Raw genomic sequence first — 23157 nt, forward strand, 5'->3', positions numbered from 1 at the left:
AAAGTTTCTCAAATTCACATCTGCAGATAGTATAAAGCAAAATGTGACATAAAATACACATAGGCCTAACACGTAGAAGACAAAGAAATTTAGCACCATAGGCAGATAAGACTTTTGAGAAGACTTACCAAAGGATACACATGGAGAAGTGAGGGCTCAATATTTTCTAACTCTCTATTTACTCTTCATATTCTATAAATACTGCCTTGCCAATCCTCTAAAAACTATTTGAAAACTTATAGTGACTATTCTCCACCTACATGCTGATTCTTGTTCTAAATACAGACAGAATTCTACTCAAATTCAGCCAATGATAAAAATATATTACACCTAATAGAATTACTTTTGTCTCTTGAAGTTCTGAGTTACCTGTTTGGGATTTATAGTATTATGTTTTCTTCAGTGAAAGCTGGAAGGAAAAGCCTGCCTGGGTCTGGGGAAACTAAGGGAGTGCAGCTAGCTTCTTGCTCAAGTTTTCTAGAGCAGGAACGGCCTTCTCCCCATTGCTTCCTTGTCAGCTCGCCCCCCCCCCCCCCCAGTACCTTCACGGTGTGTCTGGGAAGCCAGGAGTTACACTCACTGGATTTCCCTGACAGATGTGCAGGACCGAAGCCTAGGTTAGCAACATAACAAATGCTTGACAGATGTCTAGAAGATTGTCTACTTGATTCCCATCCCAAATAGATGTGTAGTTGGGGACAGAAGCATTATGGGAGTCACTCTTTGTACCATCAAACTCCTAGTCCACAGTCCAGAACAAAGGAAGAGTTGTTGAATAGATTACGTAATGGACAAAATGCATCCAGATGCCTCTGTACTCCCCATTCTTTCCTCAAACACTCAAAGAACAGCGATGAGTGAACATTCAGCCGCAATCAGAGTTATAATTTCTAGGGCTTCAATCTTAATGGTAAGAGGGGAAAGGTGAACATGATATGCTTTCATGTTCAATCAAAACATCTGCAGGGGCTGAGGTGATGTCTCAGCCAATCAAGTGTAACCATAAAGACCGAGGTTGAACCCTAGAATTTCTATGGAATATATACCTGTACATATGAAATCTGTACCTATGTGCCTGCAACCCCAAAGCTGAGGGCAAAAGCATGAGGCTCCTAAAAGCTCATTGACCAACCAGCCTAGGTGGATTGACAGCTAGAGGTTCGGTATGAGGTCCTGACTCATAACTTAAAGCAGAGACCAATTGAGGAAGACACCTGATATTGACCTCTTCTTCCACACATACGTGTGACATATGTGCACATGTGCTCTCAGACACACACACAGAAACATACAAGTGCCCACCAACCAAAATTAAAAGCATGAGAAATGTCACGTAAGTAGCTCAATGGCATTGTGACTCTAGAGCGCATTTTCTTAAACCTATTTACTTTGCAATCTCAGAATAATAAATAATAAACAGGATGACGTTAATAGACACTTCTGAAGTCTTCGCACATTACTGCTTGATAAAATGTGCTCCTTAACACAGAAAGCTGAGTGACATCGTCAGCCTTTTAATGAAGCCCCAAACCACAGCAGAAAATTTTGTAATACAAATTAGTGAGATTTTCATGAAAGTTAATAACGCTGGTGTTCACCTGTGAACTTCACGCCATTTTTCCAGGATTGTTTTAGCTGCTGTAATGAGGCCAAGGTTATAATTTTTGCTTTATTGGCGGTTTAATGGAGCAAAGACCACCTAATCAGCACTTGAGTCATGACCCACGTGCTTGCATTCAGAACGAGCATGCTAAAATAAGGAAGACACTGTGGGATTTCACTGCACCCCATGGGCTGTGCATGTGAGCACAACCTGATCATGTATTGGAAAACTTCCTAGAGTAAGAGGATAACCTTCTCTTATAATTAAGTGACCCTTGAGAACCTGCAGGAAGAAAAGGGCTCACTTGACTTTGCTTCTATCAGAAGAACTATTCAAAATAATATCTTGATTTATTAATAGTATTTGAATAAAAAGCATGCTTATCATATTTAAGTTAGCATGCATAGTGTTTTGAAAAAGCATAGGAAGTTTTGAAATTTTGCTTTCTTTCAAAATTCACATCCATTAAACATATTTCTGCTGTCCTTTTAAAGTAATTCTAGCTGTTTGTGATAAGACTGGGAACCTGACTTGCTTCCTGAAGAAAGGCTGGTTTGAGAGCATCATTGGGATATTTTGATCTGGGATCAGTTGATTCAAAGTAGGCCAATGTGTGACTAAGTCTCAGAAAGTCCCCCCCAAAAATCCTTGCAAATGTGTTCAAAGGAGAATTATTAGCTTTGGCTCTGCTAAAGTTTTGCACCAGATAATCCTTTGCTGTCTGTGGGTGTAGAACATTTAGTATGACCATGGCCTTTTGATGTTGCTAGCACAGTTTCAACGATGACAATCAAAGATGTCTTTGAACATTACCACATCCACAGAGCACATTGACAGAGAGGTCATTCATTTTCATCAGAATTCAGAACAGGTCAAAAGAGGCATCAACTTCAATGTGGGCCACACAGACATGTGTGATCATTTATTCTTTGAAATTTCCCCAGATTTCACCAAAATAAAAAAATCCAACCCATAACTGGCACCCATACACCAGGCAGAGTAGCTGGTCATGGCTGGTACTCACCCGTCAAGCAGAGCAGTGGGTTTTCCTCATCCCCGTGTTTCTCACTAAGATATGTGTCATGTGAAGGTCCATCGATTCCTTAGGAAACTGTGTTTCAAATCTCCCAACTGCCATCAGAAAGTTTAGTGGTCACATTTAAAGTGCCGTAGCCTTGTTAACCTCTTACGTTGACGGCAGTCAAGGACTCCACTCTTTCTATCTTGATTTGACTCTCCAGTCCCTAACTCATGCCTGGACTCGTTCAACCTCCACGCATCAGATTAAACGAGGTGTGAATCCAGCACTGTCAGTGGGAGTTCTTTCTTCATAACCTTATGGGAGGAGCGCTGCTCTGGAATTGCTCCCAGTGACCTGATTTTCCCAGACAACTAATTCTAAATCCATTGCCCCAGAGATCTACTCCAGATATGGCGGAGTCCACCGAGCCCCTATTTGCACTGTGGACTTGGAGTGCATTGCAATGGGTTCTCTCATTGCTCCATATGGGTTTGGCCACATGCACAGGTCGTGGGTGTCCTGGGAGATATGAAGCCTGCATTGTCTCTTTAGCTCCTTCTCTGAAACCAGTCAAAGAGGGGATACTTACCCTGCTCTCCTACCCCTTTGTCACTAAACCTTCTATAATTTGATTCTTTTCCACATCTAAGTTTTGGAGGATAAAGTCCCTCTGGGGTTCTTCTGACACTAAACACCATCCCATAGACCTCTCCTGTTCACTCCTCCTCAAACTAGAGATGCTTCCCAGCTAAGTATTTGATGGGAAAATACAGAGAAACAAGATAAATTATGGAAATGCAAATTCACCTTGGTACAGACGTCATATGATCTTCTCTGGTGGTCTGTGTTAACTGGAAGCTTTACTAGTTTTTCTCATCTTTATATTGATGCAGACTGGAAAACTTTCATCTTTCTCAGTTTTTTGTTTTGTTGTTGTTGTTGTTTCTGCCCTTGTCTAGAGCTGTAGCTTCCAAATGCTAGGGTGTTTGTACAAAGCACCGCAGTCACCTGGAGGATTGCAAAGCCTCAGTCGGAACAGATTTTAAGCCTCAGTTGGGACCAAATAAGCAAACAAATCAACACGGACATCTCAACGTGCTAGGTGGGGAGAAGGAAAGAGCAGCCTTTCCCATGTTGTCATCACAGACCCAGCTGGTGGCGATCCTGTCATCTTATCACAGAGTTCCAAGGTGGCTGAGGTGCTCTCCATGTATTCCACAGGAGGGAGGAGCAGGAAAAAAACATGCCTGTGAGGTGTATGTATGTTGAGCTGTGAAGCCATGCCCTGGATAGAAGAGTGACCAGTACACCAACTCCAAGGCTTCCTGAGAAGCATTGCCCTGCTGCATCCCCAAAACATGTCTTGTATAGGCAGCTTTATTACAGCTGCCTACCAATATGAAAATATTTGAAAAAGCTCAGAATCTTCTGGCAGGGCCAATAGAATGGGTCTCATGGGAAAAAAAAGATGCCATGCCATAGTTAGACGCTACAACCATCATGTAAGGAACGTGGTCATGCAGCACACACCACCATCTTGCTGAATTTCATGCTTTCAAACCTACTAGTAAAATGAATTATTCCTAATCCTCCAGGGACTAGGCAACCAATATATTCTACGGCTGAATGTGAATGGGAAATTCCAGGTCACATTGCTTCCCCGAGAGTAAAAGGTGAGCTAGGAACATCTTCTAATTTTATCCTTTGTGAGACAGGATTCCAAAAGCTAGACATCTGCCTGAGGACTTCTAGTTATTCTTATTGGTATGAAGGAAATGCTGTAATGTTAGAGAAAAGTTCTGCGCTGTGGAGAGAGATTTAAGAGGCTGTTCAAGCAGGAAAAACACTTCAAAAATTATTCAAAATAATCAGTCATTGTGATGAATATAAGATGATCATTTTCAGATGGGATTAGACAAAACAAAATTCAGTTATGCATTATTTACCAAAAAACATCTTGTAACAAGAGGATTAAAAGGGTGGCAGATGCGCAGTACCACCCCAAACTAAGCTCATATATTAAGTAGATGTGAAGGAAGGTATCATTCTGAGAACCAAAATAAACCCTCCCTCCCCTAAGCTGTTTTGCATCAGGGTTATTGTTTTTGCATTTTTTTAAACCACAGCCACAGAAAGCAACCTAGAACTCCTAGCAAATTGGCTTAAAATTGAAGAGAAGTTTGTTGTACAAACAACATGACAAATCCTGTACACTGTGAGTTTTTATTGTAGGTCTCAGCAGTTGTACCAAACCACCTCCAAATGAAAAAAAAAAATAAGTAAAGATTTGGCAATATTGGGAAACACAACCTATTATAGGTATAAGTATCAAATCCTGTCCATACCCTTGACTCTACGAGAAAGTATAACAGCATCCCTACCCAGACTTCCACTGACTCTATTCCCTCCTCATTCAGGGATGGCATCTTTGCCATGGTGCAAAATTTGAAAGCATTTCCCAGACTCCCTTACCACACTGACTCCCTAGCCAGTCCTGCACTGCACCTTGTCCTCCTGCAGGCACTGTACCTGCCTTGAGCATTGCACATCTTCGCTTCTTTATCTTCTTCTGATGAGCTTTTTTTCTCCCATCTCACTGTGTGGGAGAATTATCAGTGTTACCATAGCTGTGACCTGTGCTGCTCCTGGAAGTCCTTCCCCTCTTTTTTCTCCCCTCGGTTTTCCAAGCTTTATGGTGAAAGTCTACCTCCTGCTGCCTCTCCTTCTTATTCTCAAATAGTGTGTTTATGACTTTCACAGACATCATTGCTTCGCTGAAACTGTTCTTGTCAAGTCCTTCTATGCATGTCTGTATCTGGGGCTTGCTCTTGAATTATTATTTTACTGTGTTCAACCCCGACCCAGGTGCCCATCTTTTTCTCCTTTAGTCACCTTTCCTGTTGCATTCAAGGACACCAAGCCCCCTGACCTCCTTCTCACTGGACAGATTTGTTTTTCTGAGCCTCAGTCTCTGCTTCTGGGTTTCAACTTGGAGAAAGCCTGGGGTCTCAGCCACAGGTCTTCATTCCTCATTTTTTGTATCCACTCTTTCCTTTAATAGCCTCTTCCAGCCTCAGAACTCGAGAGCTACCTGTATGCTAATGACATCAAATGTCTACCTCTGACACAGGAGCACCTCCTGAAGTCTACACTTTATATATCATGCTGCCTTCTGCACAGCCCCCCGAAAGCGCTCAATGGCATTCAAAACCCAGAATATCTAAAACGTAACTGACATGCTCCCCTATGAACTCACTTCAAGGATGATTCTCTCCCTCCATGAGCCCAGAAAAATCCCTTGGCCCTTGATCCTCCTATCCCATATCACCATCATGATGTCAGGTAATGTGTTTGGCTCTGTCTTTAAAATCTATCCAGAATTCAACCACTTCTTGGTACCAACCATGTTTTTGTTATGGTTCCAAATGACCATTTTCTCCTCTGAAGGTTCCATGATGCTCCTGACTGACTTCCTACCACCCTTCTCTTTTTAGTCTCTTCTAAACAAATTGCCTGTTTAAAAACTTAGAAACTCACATTATTTTCCTGCCCCTTTTCTCACTCATTTACAGTAAGAGGCAAAGACCTTTCACTACTCTAGACTATGTCCCTTAACCTCTGGCCTCCTGTAACACATTCCATACTTTTCATAACTTACAGTCACACTGCCCTCTTTGCTGTCCTGTGAACCAAATATATTATAAAATTCCCACTTACCAATACCTGCTCCTATGGACTCCATTGTCTCTCTTAGATACTGAACTTAGTTCATTTCTGTTGCTGTGATAAAACTCTGACCAAAAGCAACTGAAGGAAGGAAAGAGTTTATTTGGCTTACAACTTTAAGTTAGAGTACATCGTTTCAGGTGGCCAAGGTGAGAACTTAACCAGTCAGTCACATCACAGCCGCCATCAAGAGCAGAGTGAAATCAAATGTATCCTTGATCGATTAGCACTCAGGATTCAGAACCTAGCCCATAAGATGGTGCTGCCCGCATTCAGAGTTGGTTTTCCCACATCAATGCACAGTTAAAACAGACATCCTCACAGACCAATCTGATCTAGATAATTCCTCATTCAGCCTCTCTCTTCAGGTGATCCATGATTGCACGAAGTTGGCAGTGAGACTAATCAGTAAAGATACTGTCAATGACTATTTCTTCTGTCTGGAACGCTCTTCCCTCAGAAATCTATATAGCACTAAAATGGGGTTCACTGCAGTTAAGTTATTATGTAGAATGAAACACACACACACACAGGCAAAGCCCTAAAGCCAAAACAAAGAGTATGAAGAGAACATGCATAAATTTAATATTGTTTAGAGTGAAGATAGAATGTAATGAGAATTCAGTAGAAGCCATTTCATAAAAAAAAAAAAAGTCACCAAAATTAGACTTCAAAATAGTGATGAAGCTGGAGGGATGATTCCATGTTCTTCCTATAAAAACAAGGGATCCCCAGAAACCATAGAAAATCTAGGTGAATATAGCAGCCTTGCTTTAATTCCAACCTTGGAAGGCATGGGCAGGGATCCACAGAGCAAGCTGTTACACAATGACCTCTGGATAGCACTGAGAGACCGTGCCTCAAAAGAACAAAGTGGAAGAGTGATCAAAGAAGACTCCCAACATCCACAGGAGGCTTCCACTTGCATGCACAGGAAAGAAAAGAAGTGGTAAGAGGGCCCCAATCTCTCTCTGCCGTGAGTAACTTTCCTCTCCATCCTATTAGACCTTTTCTCCTAATTCAAAGAATTCAAAGACCTCATTGACACTAGACATTGAATTATTTCTAGAACTCCTGATCTCAGGCATTAACTTTTCCAATTGCTAGACCACAGTGTATATACCCAGACAGCTCACAATCTTCGCTTTCTCCAGAACAATCATGACACACAACCTCAGCACTTTCTCACTAACAATGGCCCCTGCCTGGGTCAGCACCTCTCCTGTCCAGCAAACCTCGCACAGTCTGCCGACAAAGGCCCTCATCTCCCTTACTTCTTATCCAGCTCCAATACACTGCCATCAAAATCCCAGTTGTCAGTCTATGTTCCTCCTATATGCAATTATATGTAACTATTAGTATAAAAATGCATGTGTGTTTTGCTTCATTTCAGATCACAGATCAGACGTAGGTACTCAATGAATCCCAGAAGCCCTACACAGCTGCTCAAATACGCTTCCCCTCCTCTTTCACTTCCTCTCCTCCCTGAGATCCCAGGCCTTTCTTAGCCTTTCCCTCTCTCTCAGGGGATGACTCTGCTTCACACTTCACAGGTCACAGGTTGGACGAGCCATCATCTCCTCCCTCTCTCCATCAAAGGGCCCTACACTTGACAACTCCCCTCCTAAGGAAGGTCTGCTCTGCACAGGGGCTCTTCATCCAATGGCTTTTTACCATCACCACACCTTACTCCTTTGCACCCTTTCCGACCTTGCTGCCGTCCCATGCTAACAAAGCCACCCGTCCTCATTTTCACACTGTCTAGTAATTCCCAACAAAAGAAACAAAGAAAGAGTCCATCTGATTCTACTGTGCAATCCCATCCAGCTTCCACTCTCTCTCCACTCCTTCACAGGCCAACTGCTTCACACATTTTACGTATCTCGTCCTGTCCTCCTTCTCCCTTTCCATCCTCTCTTGCACTACAGTGCTTTGACTTTTGCTCCTTACTACTCTAAGGTTGATTATCTCAAAGCCATCATCACCCTCCATGTCGCTCAATTCTCGGGCTGTTCCTCTGCCTCCGTCTTACACACCAGCGGCATTCCCCAGGAGGTCAGTTCCTTTTCCTTGACATAATTCCTGCATTACCTCACCAGCCTCTCCCGCTGATCCTCTTTCTCTGTCTGTTTTAGAAAGCACGTGGTGTTACTTGAAGCCCATTCCAGGCTTCTTTGTTGTGGTTTTTGGAAGAAGATTCCTTCTACTAAGCATAGAACTGAGTTGGTTTCCAATCCCTGAATGAACATTGCTCAAGATTGCATTTCTCTCTACACCTCCATGGGCTTCATCTTCACACCAGCATTGGAAAAGCACTATTGGCTCTTTCTGTCAATTGAATTCACATTCCCTTAGCCACAGTGTGGTACTACATTTACTTCGTCTTTGATTACCAGATCCTTGCACCTCTGACTTGCCATGTTGGTTTTATGACATACTAATTTGTCTTTATTTAAAATTTCAAAGAAATTCCCACATGGATCCCAGATGTTGGCCATTTAACTCAAGAAGGTGTTTCCTCATTACACAAATGTGGTATGTGTCTAAAATATTGGCATTGTTTAGTTTATGAATTACTTAAAATAACTATATCACAAAAACAATGGTTCATGTGTGAGTCATAAATTAAACAATGCCAAATTTTTATGTCTACCACATTTGTATAATAAGGAAACACCTTCTTGGATTAAATCGTCAACATCTGGAATCCATGTGAGGGCTTTAAAAAATTAGTATTGCATTTTCTTAAACTTTTCCTGTGCATAAAAAAAAATCCAAACTGAAGGTAATTTTACAAAAATATCCTGCCCAAATATCCTTACAAGTAGTGCACTGCTTGGCTGATACAAAAGCTTAAATTAAAGCAATGCAAGCTAAATTGCATCAGAGGAATGCCAAGGCAGGCTGTCCCTCACTTTTATTGATTCTAGACCTTTTACTATGATATACATTGGGATAAAATACACTGGTCCTGTAATGATCGACCATGTTTAAACACTGAGTCCTGTGAATCTGACTTCTTTTGAGAAGAATACCTTTGGGGATGCAATCAAGTTTAAGGATTTTGAGACATGATCTCTCTGGATTTGGTTTGAATCCAATGGCAAATGCCCTTACAAGGGAAAGGCAGAGAAAAAACTGTGACACAGAAGAGAACATCTAGGGGACACCATCTTAAGAGAGTCAGGTAGAATCATGTAAATTAAATCATGAGTCACCAGGAGCTGGTAGGGTCCTCTCCTTCCAGTAATACCATTGTGTGTGTGTGTGTGTGTGTGTGTGTGTGTGTGTGTATACTTCGTGCATTAATTATACCACTATATCTTGTTCAAACACGACATGCCTGATTTTTCAATTTCAGTTAATATGAAGGACTGGATGGTTTTGTTTTGTGTTTGAGTAATACTCAAGGTTCCCTATCTCTCTGGTAACCTTGGAATGTTCTGATCTCAAACACTTCTTGGAAAACCCATAATTTTTATTACTTAAGCGACCTTGAGAAAAGAACCATGAAACTGCGCTAGTTCTACACACTGTGGGTACACCAGCATTATCGAATCACTCAAAGTGATGGTGGAGCTGGGCACGCCAGCCTTATTGAATCTGTCAAAGCTGTGGCAGAGATGGGCACACCAGCCTTATTGAATCTGTCAAAGCTGTGGCAGAGGTGGGCACACCAGCCTTATTGAATCATTCAAAGCGATGGCAGAGGCGGGCACACCAGCCTTATTGAATTATTCAAAGCGATGGCAGAGGTGGGCACACCAGCCTTATTGAATCATTCAAAGCGATGGCAGAGGCGGGCACACCAGCCTTATTGAAACATTCAAAGCGATGGCAAAGGTGGGCACACCAGCCTTATTGAATCATTCAAAGCGATGGCGGAGGACATGACTCGGAGTGTGAATCCTACTCACTTTGACTCAAACACTGACTCAATAATACACACAGCTGGGTAGTGTAGCAAGCTGACCGCAAAGCATACGCAGAGAGAAGTAGACTACCACGTCATACTATTACTCTGCTGCTGGCTCTGTTGAAGGCCAAGTATGCCCATCTGCTTGGACTTTAAATGGATAGAGTACATTCAGATAGGCTTCAGAGTGGGTTTTTAGAGGACACTACCCCCTCAGTATGTTTGGTACACCTTTACACTGAAGACCCCTGAGAGTATAAGACCAAGTTTCATTCATCTGATGAGATTTTTATTAAAAACACAATAGATCATTTCTCTCAAGAGTAGGGTCCGGTGGTCATTCTTTCCACATCCTGTCATCTTCTGGCCCATTCCAGGGTTTACCCAAGAACTAAAATAGCTACAGTAGAACAATGCAGTCATCATAGTTTTGAGTAATTTATAATGATGTGGGGAAATGGTCTGGGAACAAGTAGACTCAAAGAGCCGGGGAACTGGACAGACACTGCAATCCAGACCTGTTTAAGCATATGCATTTACATGCTCACACATTAAAACATAGCTGAAAATTCTTTTTCTCAAGAGGACTGTCTACTGGAATTTCATGACTTTTACTTTGTTGGTTGCTTTCAACTGCATTTATTTAAAACCCAAAAAGTAAAAAAATAAAAAAATAACACAGTGTAACAAAGTAATAGGACCATTGTGGATTGGGTACCATGTCATTGTGGTAAATACTTGTTTGAGAAATGATTTGAAAAAGATATAAATTAATCCTTCAGCAGTTTCCTTATATATTCAAGAATGCATCACTCTAATCTCTCCCACTTACATTCCTCTCTTCTATAGGGGCTTAAAAAAAAAAAGAGAGAGAGAGACCGGGTTCACTGTGGACAAAGGTAGCTAGTAAATTATTCCTGGAAGCCATTCTGACTCCTGACTCTTGTGACAATAGGATCTGGGAGGAATGGTGGATGTCGTGTGCTTTCTGATAAATAGAGCATTAAGAGTGTCTCATTGCAAAGAGAGGTGAGGTTTGGAGGATGCTAGCTTTCTTCTTTAAAATTACTGGAGCCTTCCAGGAGTAACACGGATGATGTCAAACATTATATGGCAAGGCAACTAATTTAGATGCTCTTGGAAAACAAGGACCCTTTTTCTTCCTCGGATTTATCTATATTGAGAGTAGGAAAATGGCTCATGCATCATACCCAGTAGATACTGAAATAAAGAAAGAAAAACACTGGGGGAAGACTTCAAGTAGTTGGAGCTACAGCCCAGCAAACTTTAGAACACATGGACTATGTTTCATTGTGTCAAAGTCCATACGACCTTCACAGAATCACTGGGTCCTACTGAACACTAGGGAGAGTGCAGTTTAGAAATGGAGATATCAGAAATGTTGTTGAGGGTATAGGATATTTATAATTTTATATTTAGAGGGAAAAAAACATGTATTGATTTGGGGGAGTCAAGTGAGAGTTTGGATGCTGGAGGAGGGTATGCTAGAGGAGTCTGGGAGTCGCAATGTGGTCATGAGAGTGAGTTTTAAATCCTGAGGATCACGTGACTAAATAATTGGTTTTCTTGTTTATTATTAAAAATACAGAGATGTCTTTTAAACATTAGTGGTAACCATCTTTATTGTCTCCAAAGTCTAAGATCATCTCCAACCTGTTTATATATTTCTAATCCCTACATATTAAAAGATACATTTATTTCATCTATATACAAACCAATTGAAAATGCCTTTTGAGGTGATTTTTTTTTCAGTATTTCATTCTCCAGGATTCTGTGGTCCTGGTAGTATTAATACAAGCAGAATTTCTCTGGAAAGCAGACAAGGAATATACGAACATGCTATCACTTCCAGGAAAGTATCTGCAACTGTCCAACAGAAAATGCTCCCACAAAGCCAGGGTGGGGGTGGGGTCCACAGAGGATAAGAAGGGAGATCTCTCTAGCAAGGGCTCAGTCATTCACTCCAATCCAGACAAGATGATGCAAAGAAAAGGCAGAAAGGCTGTGTGTACCATGGCTACGCTGTGTGTGAGAGAGCACATGTACATGCAGCATGGCCATGCTTGTGAGAGCATACATGTGTGTACTGTGGAGGTGCTCTGTGTGAAAGCACACACGTGTGTAGCATGGTTATACTTGTGAGGGCATACATGTGTGTACCAAGACTATATTGTGTGTGAGGGCACACATGTCTACTATGCCTATTCTTGCGTGTGAGGGCACACAAGTGTTTACCATGACTATGCTTGTGTCTGAGGGCACACATGCGTGTACTATGTCTATGCTTGTATGGAAGGGTACCCAGCATGTACATGGATATGCTTGTGTCTGAGGGCACACGTGTGTGTACTATGTCTATGCTTGTATGGAAGGGTACCCAGCATGTACATGGATATGCTTGTGTGAGGGCACATGTGTGTGTACTATCACTATGCTCCAGAAAACTCTCTTTCTAGGGTGTGGCTTTCCTAAGCCTGGACACATTGCAGGGTGGAAGACAATTAAAATACTGACCTGCATATCTGAGCACCAGACCAGTCCTAAATGGAGAAGCTCTACTGAGTCTCAGAGGTCCTGAGGCAAAGTTATTTAAGCAGCAACTCACCGATTTCTACAACCTGGATAATCAAATGACCTTGACAAATCTCTCTCATTCAAGTTCCAAGTTATTCTCAAGATATAACAGCCACATACAAATAAACCCTTCATGATTTTCATCAGTGAACAGTGAAAACAAGGACGCACCCATCACACGCTGAGGTACTTCTCTGGGACTAGAGTCCATGGATTGACAATTCTTCAGCTAAACTTCAAAATCGAATAGAAAGGAGAATATTGATGAGAATATGGTTCCCGAGGCTATAAGATACAGTGCACTCCCGCTGCCCTTCAGGAAACCTTACCAGTTTCCCAGATGCTTCTCACCTGCATCTTGTACTCATGGTGTTGCAGGCCCCACAGGGCTGAACCAAATTGCCAGAGCATAGACCCCTTACTTCACTAGCCCCGTGACTCTGGGTGATCACGCCCACAGCAGTGCCTCAGCTGCCTCAGTGGAGTAACAGGAACCCTGATCAGTAAGACTGTCTACGTCACAGGGCTGTGACCATGGGGACTATATGAGCCAATAGAGCCTAAATGCTCAGCACAGAGACTGGCAATACAGAGCAGCCTACAAACGCAATAAGGTCAGGACTAAAGAAAGGACGCTGTGTTCTCACTTTGCAAACATGGTAAAATGTAGTCGTCAGATCCCTGACTCCCACTTGCCACAAGGGAGCTCGAAGACAACCTTCAGGAAGCACAAAGGTGGCAAAGGCACCAGCTAACGAACCAATCCAGGCTCCGTTCAGTAAGCCATAATTTCCTGATGCTAATCACAACTGCTATCTTCGTAAATATTCTCCCTTCTGCGTACCACAGCCTTGGAACCCAGAGTCGAGGTGAGCAGACCAGAAGCTCTTGACTTGCTCACTAACAGGATGTCCCATAAAGGACTTCGAGCTGTACCGCTTGTTCAAAAACTCAGTCAAAACCATGCTGTGTCTTTTTTTTTTTTACTTCATTTCCTGCAAAGTAAAACAATATTTTGAATGAACTTAGAATTAATATTCTTGGATAACTAAGAAAATCATTATCAGAAATATGACTTTATACAAAGACTATTTCAGTGTAATCACAAAACATCTGGGTGGTGTCTGTTAATATAGAAAACCACACAACAGATGTAGTATGAACTAGGTGGGGAATTCAGGCCGTATGCAGTTTGGGTTAAGCACTGAGCATGGAGCCCGTCAGTGCTCTGATTTTTCAGTCCTGTCAGGGACAGCTTAAGAATGGGGACACAGTAATCTGGCTTTTTGGCCACTGATCACAAACTAGATAGCACAGACGTTCACAAAGATACTGAATGTTGACCCGTTATCTGACATTGACTTCCACTCAGGCATGTTTTTAGAAAACCCTGGTCTAGGATAACCCCTAAAGAGAAGAGACTAGCAAAAGCCAATTCACACCTAAATGTGCTCTTTCCTCCCTGATAGCCTCACCTGAAACCTAGAAATACTGATAACTACATTCAAAAGTTGCAGTTTCCTGTTGAGTTCGTCTCGTCTATCTTCAATTCATCTAACCATGGCTCGTTCAATTAGGACTGCTGACATGCTCAAGTTCACTTACATCAGGATGCCAAAAAAGGCCAGAAGATGAGAATTTTTACAAACATAATTAATTGTATGATATCGAAGCTCAAATTTTACATTATTTGAAAAATTAATATTTGCTCAGACTTTCTCCATATAAAAAGAAAATGGATTTTCTCCATGTAAAACTTGGAGAGAACTGCTTTCTGCTAAGGCATTTAATGTGCATTTACATACATATACACAGACACACACATATGTACACATATTCAGGGCAGGCTGTGGGTCGATGCTAGCTTTTATTCTTTTGGTCCTACCGTACCTTCTGGGAGGTTCTATTCCATTTATACACTGAGCCTTGGTCTAGGGCTAAATAAGAAACAGCAGCCTGGCTCTCCTAAGGCATCAGCTCAGGTATCACGCCAAGCTGTTAGTTTAAGGCAGTGTTGAGACACACACTAACTGGCTTTAATCCAAACGTTACAGGCTACGGGTTCTTTTAGATGAGCATGGAGCATACTCCCTTCAGATAGTGAGTCTATCCTTGTCTCCAGCGTCCTTCTCAGGACACAAATACAAGGCACCTCGGAGTGAATTTGCTTCGGGTACCCCTGAATTCTCCTGGGTCAGTCTTTCTGCGGGTTCTGGAGAATTCTCCCTCCAGCTGGGACTTGAGTGCGGCTGGGAGACTTCCCATATTGCCGGGCACGGAGGAGGGAATCCCACAGCAGGCCGTGCGAGGCGGTCTTCTTGAAGGCTCGCGTCTTGGAGGCACCTGTTGGAGAGCACTTCCTTTTCTTTGGAATTACGCCACTTCATCCTTCTGTTCTGAAACCAAATCTTCACCTACGGATAAAAATAATTAGAAAAAAAAACCCACTTATTCCAAGTATAGCACTTAGGTGTTTTACTTATTTCTTTTATTCTGGCCTCACACATGCTAGGCAACTGCATTTTCAATGGTCAATGTCTTCTACTGCACATTCTACAGAATTCCCTACTCTGAGAGCCTAACTGGAACATCCGTCCCTGTGGCTTTTCCTGTGGGTTCCTTCAGAAGCACCTAAGAGATCCATATAACATCCCATGGACACCTCCAAACAGATGGTATAGCGATCACATTCTTTATTTTTGGTGGATTTTGAAATTAATTTAGTTTTAAGTATTTTAAAACATTATTTAATCTATGCTAATACATTTATTCAAGAAAAAACTGACTAGTATAGCACCCGTGCATTTTGGCTTGGGGGATATTATGCTGTGTTGTTTGGTTGACATGGGGGAAGGTGTGTATGTGTGCGTGGTGTGCTTGTATATGTGTATTATACACATCTGTGTATTGCAGGTTGTGAGTATGAGGTGTGTGTGTGTGTGTGTGTGTGTGTGCAGATGATTTTATGGTTTGATGAGATATTCATTTCACATTTAAGGATACTGGGGTTTGGCAGGATTAACCAACACAAGATCACACAGCAGAGCAAAGTGAAGAACTTTAGGCCCTGCTATCAGGCTGTGTTGACACGCAGACTTCACCACAAGCTTTTAACATTAAATTAACAATACATTTTGTAATGCTTTGATAAATGTGGGCTTTATGCAGCTTCCAAGTTTTGATTACTCCCAGGATTTATTCAACTATGATAATTAGTTTCTATAAATAAGAATTGATTGTAATTAACCCAGAAGGTGGCTTGATCTGAATCATAACTTCCCCCACCACCACACCGCAACTTGACTCTGCAATTAACCGCCCTATTCACGAGACACCCAGTCATCCATCAGCAGAAGACTCCCCAACTGCTTCCCTGACATTTTAAAAGCAGGAACAATCATTGTCGCTACACTACATCTTTGCACTAACAATTCACTCTCTCGTTTTGAAACAACAACAAAACCCTAGTTAAACTCAGTGGGTCTCAAAAAATAAATGCTTGGAAGGTTATAGGGCAAATAGGGGAACAGAAAGAGAGGGACTAGAAAAGGGTGGGCACGACAGGCCTCAGAAGATACTATGTACTTGTATGGAACTGTCAGCAAACAAATTCAACAGTGATTTGTAAAAGTCTTCCATTAGAAAAAAACTTTACTCAAGAAAATTGTTATTAAAATATATAAGCAAGAGGGCTGGAGATGCGTCTAAGTTAATAGAGTGCTTCCCTAGCATGTGTGAGACCCACATCAAATCCCAGAACCACACAACACAAACACGGTGGCACATGCTTGCAACCGCAGCACTCAAGAGGTAGACACAGAAAGATCCGAGGTCAAGGCCATCCTTGGTGGGTTAGGAAGTTTGACGTCAGCCTAAAGCTACTTTTAATCACACACACACACACTCACGGGTGTGCACATACACACATAAAAACAAAATTGAAGATGGTCCTTCTACACTGACTAAATAATCTCTTCAACTTTTCCTTTTAAATGACTGCACAGGACATCGACTCCCGGAAACCTAGTGTCAATGACCGCTGTGTCAGCTACGATGCTCAGAGTACAGCTTTTGCTAAGAAAATAGCTAAAGCTCGCATGCCAGGACACTCGCTTTTACTCTGACTGTGTTTATAATTAGCAGCGGCCATTGCGCCTGGAGAGCTTGCCAAGTTCTCCTTGTGCATTTTCACTGGGCGAGTGCTGCTCCCATGGATGTGTCTGCTTTGCTCAATGCACTCATTTTCTTTCATTCTTCTTTTTTTAGTGCACACATGTGTGTGCACGCATGTCTGTGTGTATGTGTTTCTGTATGTATGCATGTGTGCATGTGTGTCTGCATGTGTCTTGTGTTTGTGTATCTCTGTGTATCTCTGAGTCTGTCTGCATGTATGTGTCTGTTTATGTGAGTCTGTGTGTGTGTCTGTGTGTATGTGTTTATGTATGTCTGTGTGTATCTGTGTATATATGTGTCTCTGTGTGTTTGTGTATATGTGTCTGTGGTGTGTCTGTGTTATGTCTCCCTTTGTGTGTATCTGTGTATGTGTGTGTCTGTGTATATCTGTGTGTGCATGTGTGTGTGTATCTCTGTGTGTATGTGTCATGTGTGTATCTGTGTGTATGTCTGTGTGTCTGTATGTGTCTCTATGTATGTGTCTGTGTAATGTCTGTGTGTGCATATGTACATGTGTGTCTATGTGTATGCGTCTGTGTGTATATGTGTATATGTGCCTGTGCATCTGTGTGTCTGTGTGTTTGTGTCTATGTGTGTTTCTGTGTGTCTGTGTAATGTCTGTGTGTGTGCATGTGTACATGTGTGTCTATGTATATGCATTGTGTGTCTGTGTATATGTATCTGTGAGTGCTTGTGTGTCTCTGTGTGTGCATGTGTGTGCATGTGCCTATGTTCACATGTCTGTGTGAGTGAGTATTTGCATGTGTGTGTGGTGTGCATGGAGAGAGAGTGACAATGGGATACAGAGACAGAGCTTGACTTGAGTAATCTCTTAGTAAAAAGCCATGAAATAGTTTCTTCACAATCAATGGACAAATGCATACATTTAGTGAACTACACATGAGTCAAACCTCTCTCAACCGGCACAAAAACAACTCCAAGTGGGTTAAATAGCTAAACATAAAAAGAAAGCTACAAAAGTCCTAGAAGAAAATATATGAGAATGTAATTATAGTCTTGAGGACACAAGTTCTTTCTAAAGCAAATCATAAAACACTGAAGATGATAAAGCAGAGAAATCAGAGCTGGCTACATAAAACTGAGAAATTTCTGTACAAATGAACACACTATAAACAAATGAAAAAACAACAAAATACTCAAAAATTAAAAGTAGGAATCTGGGAGATATTTGTATAATATTAGGCAAAGGGAGATATTTGCAAACATTTTATATATATTATCTAGAATATCCAAATATTGAAAATAATCAAGATCATCAATAGATGAACAGTTATGCAGATATAGTACATCCATATAATGAAATATTATTTGGTTTTAGAAAGAAAGGTAATTCTGAAACTTGTAACAATATAAATGAACCGAGAAGATATTATGTTAAGTAAATTAATCCAATTAATAAAATGCCGCTTGATTCCACTAGTACAAAAGCCTTTTACTCTTAAGTCTCTAAATTATAATGGAAAGGAGAATGGTAATTGGCAGGGCCTGGGGTAGGGAAGGGAAAACACATTGAGAGCTGACACAGAGTTTCAGTGTTACAGGATGGAAAAGTCTCTGGAGATGAACTGTGGTAACAGCTATGTGACGGTGTAAATGCACATAGTGCCACTGACATTAGGACTTTGAAAGGTTAAGACAATTTATTTTGTATTCATATTTTACCACAATAAAGAAACACTCAAGTGTGGAAAGAAATTCTAAAATATCTGTAACAAGAAAGTGGAACTAATCTTATTATTCTAAATATCTTGATTAATATCCAAAATAATTCCTGCATGTCAACAAAATGACAACTGGTGGAAAATAAACAACCAAAAAAGCCAATTCAAAAAATTCACATTTCCAATAAATTATGAAAAGCCTCTAAAATTCTGGTGGCTACGAAAAATCAAACTAAAAATAAAAAAATTAACAAATACAATTGTCTATAAGGTTGATAAGGCTTTTCAAAGTAATAAAAAATAAAGGGTTTGCAATAAATGGACTCATATGAGCAGAAATTTTACATAAATCAATATCTAGGTTTATCTAAGACTCTTTGGAAGACTTTTAATCTCTTAGAATTTGCAATATATACACGGACATTTTAACTCTCAAATGCTTTTTCTGGTTCCCTCTTACAAAACTTCTTTTGCTTGTTTGTTTTTTTTGAGACAGGGCTTCTCTGTTGAAGCCTTGGCTCTCCTGGAACTCATTCTATAGACTAGTTTGGCCTCAAGCTCACAAGGATCTGCCTGCCTCTGCCTCCTTAGTGCTGGGATTAAAGGCGTGTGCCACCACCGCCAGGCCAAAACTTATCTTTTAAGTACACAAAGAAATACAATGCTGAAACCCAGAAGTAACTCAGATATTGGAATGTCTTGTGTATCTACAGGATGATGTGTAATGAGGTTCACGTGAGAGAAAAAGGAAAAGATCTACATCTCAGACACAAAGGACTCACCCTGTAACACTGAGAAAAGGAACAGAATGATCCACATGTAACTATCTTAATCATGACAGCCAAAGCTGGGAGAGATGCACATGATTGTCATCAGCAGATTGGCTCAAGTTACAGCATGAAACGATGATCCAGCAAAGTCGAGCAGAAACACATACTGCAGGATGAAGACTCTCCATTAACAGAATGCTGCAGATGCCACGTACAAAGAACTCATACTAAATAGATCTGTTTACACAAGGGGCAGAAATGTACTACACTCATCTATCAGCTGGGGACAGGGATGGTGTGTGGCCTTGAAAAACCCGGGCTAAGAGGGGTTATCAGGTCTTCCCACTTCTACTACTTGATCATCATTGTAGAGATGGTTTGTGAGAAGCCAAAAAAGACACACAGAGCCCATTGCACTGGTGTATATAGGTGGTCACACACATAAACACTTCGAGTGCCAACTTTTTTGTAAAGTAAGGATAACACAATGAATAGCGGACACAACATAGGATCCTAGCAAGCATTAAAGGACATCAAATGTTGGATCACTGGTAAGCATCATGCAAACATGAGCATAATTGCAATTTGTGCATATCCATCCTGTACATGAATTTATTTTAAAAGTCTAGTATTTCAGTAAATTTAACCAAGAAGCATTTATAAATAGCAGGAATAATTGAACTGGATTGGAGAGTGATGTGGGATTCCCCTCGGTATGCAGTGAATATCATTGGTTAATAAAGGAACTGCTTCGGGCCTATATCAGAGCTATAGGGGATCAGAGCTAAATGGGAAAAACTAAACTGAAGGCTGGGAGGAAGAAGGCGGAGTCAGGGAGAAGCCATGTAGCCTGGCTAGAGCCAGACAGAACTTTAGCAGGTAAGCCACAGCCACGTGACGATACAAAGATTAAAAGAAATGGGCTAAATTCATATGTAAGAGTTAGCCAATAAGAAACTAGAGTTGATGGGCCAAGCAGTGATTTAATTAATACAGTTTCTGTGTGATTATTTCGGGACTGAGCAGTCAGGAACCAACGAGCGGCCTCCCTCCAACAGGAGAAAAGTGAGATGGGCTTTCATCTCTTACTTCACCAGTTTCCCATAGCTGATAAGCATGGAAGTTAATAAAATGCTAATTTATTTATTAAATGCTCTTCCAAATTCAATACAACAAAAAAATCCATTCTGAATTATCTGAATTTAAAAGTAAATAAAATTAAGTGAAACTATGTGCTTAGGCTTAAGAGGCAAATAAGAAAATCATTGGTTTCCTTGGTGTGGAGAGACTGTAGCCTTTCTGGTAGATTATTAATGGCTATGGGATTTGATATCAAGCTTCTCTGTAGAGTGCTGCACATATAGTCAGAGGTGGTCACACTTACCCAGCACACAGCAAGGTGGAATGCAACCCCTTCCATCCATTTCTCAGCATCTGCTTCAAGCTGCAGACAACCCTGGGCTCCCTGCAATTTCTACCCATGTTATTTTCTCCCCTGTGACCCTGAGTCTTCTCATCTCTGCCTGCGGTACTCCAGCAGAGCCCAGTGAGGTCCTTGCCACTTACCCTGAGGCCCATCAAGCAAGTCTGTCACCTGACTTCCTGGGTTTGTGGACCTTGACAAGGCTGCTGTCTCCAGACATGGGAGAAACATAGAAGGCTGCAACTCCATAAACAGCTTTGCAAACTACTGACCCAGCCCCTCTAATGGTCTCACAAGTCCAAACAAGCCCCCTAAGGTTGCTATCTAACCTCCACTGGGTAGGTAACTCCCTGGAATGCGAAGAGTGTAACAGCCCACCCAGCATAGGGTTACAACAAAGTGGACCCTGGAGATACAGCCACTGATCCGCTCATATGCAAAACTGCAGAGCCTCATTAAATGCACAGCAATCCATTAAGGCTATGAACTAATCACCCTCTACCATACAACATCCCACTCTCTACGACTAGAAAGCATCGGGAATGGCATGGCAGTTCGTGGAACAAACAATTTCTCCAGGGGAAGGAATCAAGGGTAAGGGGAATTTCCCACACTAGGACATGTTTGACACAGTGTCTTTTACCCTTCAGCTCCTTCACAGCAATTCAAGACATCCTGGTGGATGTGGTTCTATTTGGAAAGCGGAGAGCCTGCTGCATTTCAACTACCATCATCTCCTTCAGCTTGATGTCTTGATTCTGGGTGTTTTTATGTGAATTTAACACAAGCTATAAACCCTCTGAAAGGAAGGGACCTCAGTGAAGGAGAGTCTTATGCCTCCAGAAGATCAAGCTGACGACAAGCCTGTAGGGTATTTTTTTTTTAATTAGCAACTGATGTTGGAGGGCCCAGTTCATTGTGAATAAGGCCATCCCTGAGCGGGTGAAAGCAGGCTGAGCATGCCACGTGAAGCAAACCAGTAAGCAGCACCCCTCCGTGGCCTCCATCAGCGCCTGCCTCCAGGTTCTGACCCTATTTGATCTCCTGCCCTGACTTCCTTTAATGGTAAACAGTGATATGGAAGTGTAAGTCAAACAAACCCCTTCCTTCTCAGGCTGCTGGCTCATCACAGCAATCATAACTCTAAGACATCCTTGTATGGTAAACACCCTACACAGCGGCAGAGATGGTGACTCAACGTTAAGGCTGTCTGGGAAACCTAGATCCCAAACAGTTTTGCCACATGGCTCTGGACCTACATTCAGTCTTCTGACTTTCTTCATCCAGAAGATGGACAGTATTTCAGAGAATGAGGGTGTTCATTTGGAAGATGAAACACAAAAATGCTAGCGTTCTTTGAGCTAACTGGCCATCTTGGGAGAATTCTTCACTCTCAAAATTTATGTTCACAACTGTGTGGAACGTTAGTGAACAAGGAAGGTCCAGATGCTGCAGATGTGGAAGGTGCAGACTAAGGGACGCCCATCTAGAGGGGCCCAGGAGTCTCACATTCACTCTCTGATTTTGGATTAAAAGTGAAAAGGAAGACAGGAAAATTGGTTACAGCTTTTGAAGATAATTATTTAGTCTGTTTCTCTGGGTATAAAGATCACGCACATGCACACACATGCACATACATGTGCACACATGAGCACACACAAACTGACACACACACACACGAGAACAGGGGATGAGAATCATATGTTGCATCCTCGACATTTCCCTTCATTTCAGAAAAGTGAAGATGGTGGCTCAGCCTTGCCCTCAGCATGTGGATCAGTCGTCTGCACACAGGACTTGTCCTGTGTGTCTCCACCCACTGAAAATTCAGAACAAACACTTGAGAACACTCTGGGGGCACAGTGCCACGCCTGGCACAAGACATTCATGCCAAAGAACAAGCTGCACCATGCTGGAACCAGGAATAGGAGGTGTCTTCCTCCTCGTGGGTACCTGTGACTCCTTCAGTCCCAAGCTGACAGCAAGTTTCCTTCGGTCTGTTTTGCTGATGTACTTCTGCTTCTGAAACATTCTCTCCAGAGCCTTTCTCTGGTCCTCTGAGAACACAGCTCTTCTTAAAATCCCCCTCCGTGCTTTGGAATTTGAGTCCTGGGTTAGCAGAGGCAGCCCATGTTCTTCTCCTGGCAGAGAGATAGAAAAGGACAGCAGGGTTAGAGAAGAGGGGCCCCTCTGACTTCTGAGTGTTCGCACCTCATAGTCAGCACCGTGGCTGACTGTTCTCTCTCTA

At 41.8% G+C, this 23157-nt stretch overlaps 1 protein-coding gene across 2 annotated transcripts in view; it reads right to left on the reverse strand.

The window, feature by feature from the left end:
* Positions 1-11679: 11679 nt before the first annotated feature.
* Positions 11680-23157, reverse strand: part of Dbx2 (developing brain homeobox 2) — a 31868-nt gene continuing 20390 nt past the window's right edge. For both annotated transcript variants that reach the window (XM_041642697.1, XM_041642696.1), the window contains 2 exons: positions 22863-23050; positions 11680-15275 (listed from right to left, as the gene is read on the reverse strand). In XM_041642697.1, the coding sequence (XP_041498631.1) occupies positions 14955-15275; positions 22863-23050 (509 nt within the window). In that variant the 3' untranslated portion in view covers positions 11680-14954. The remainder of the gene's footprint in view (positions 15276-22862; positions 23051-23157) is intronic.

This window comes from Microtus oregoni, unplaced genomic scaffold, assembly GCF_018167655.1.
Source record: "Microtus oregoni isolate MIOR12 unplaced genomic scaffold, Mior012 000077F_ref0000221, whole genome shotgun sequence".
NCBI classification, from domain to species: domain Eukaryota; kingdom Metazoa; phylum Chordata; class Mammalia; order Rodentia; family Cricetidae; genus Microtus; species Microtus oregoni.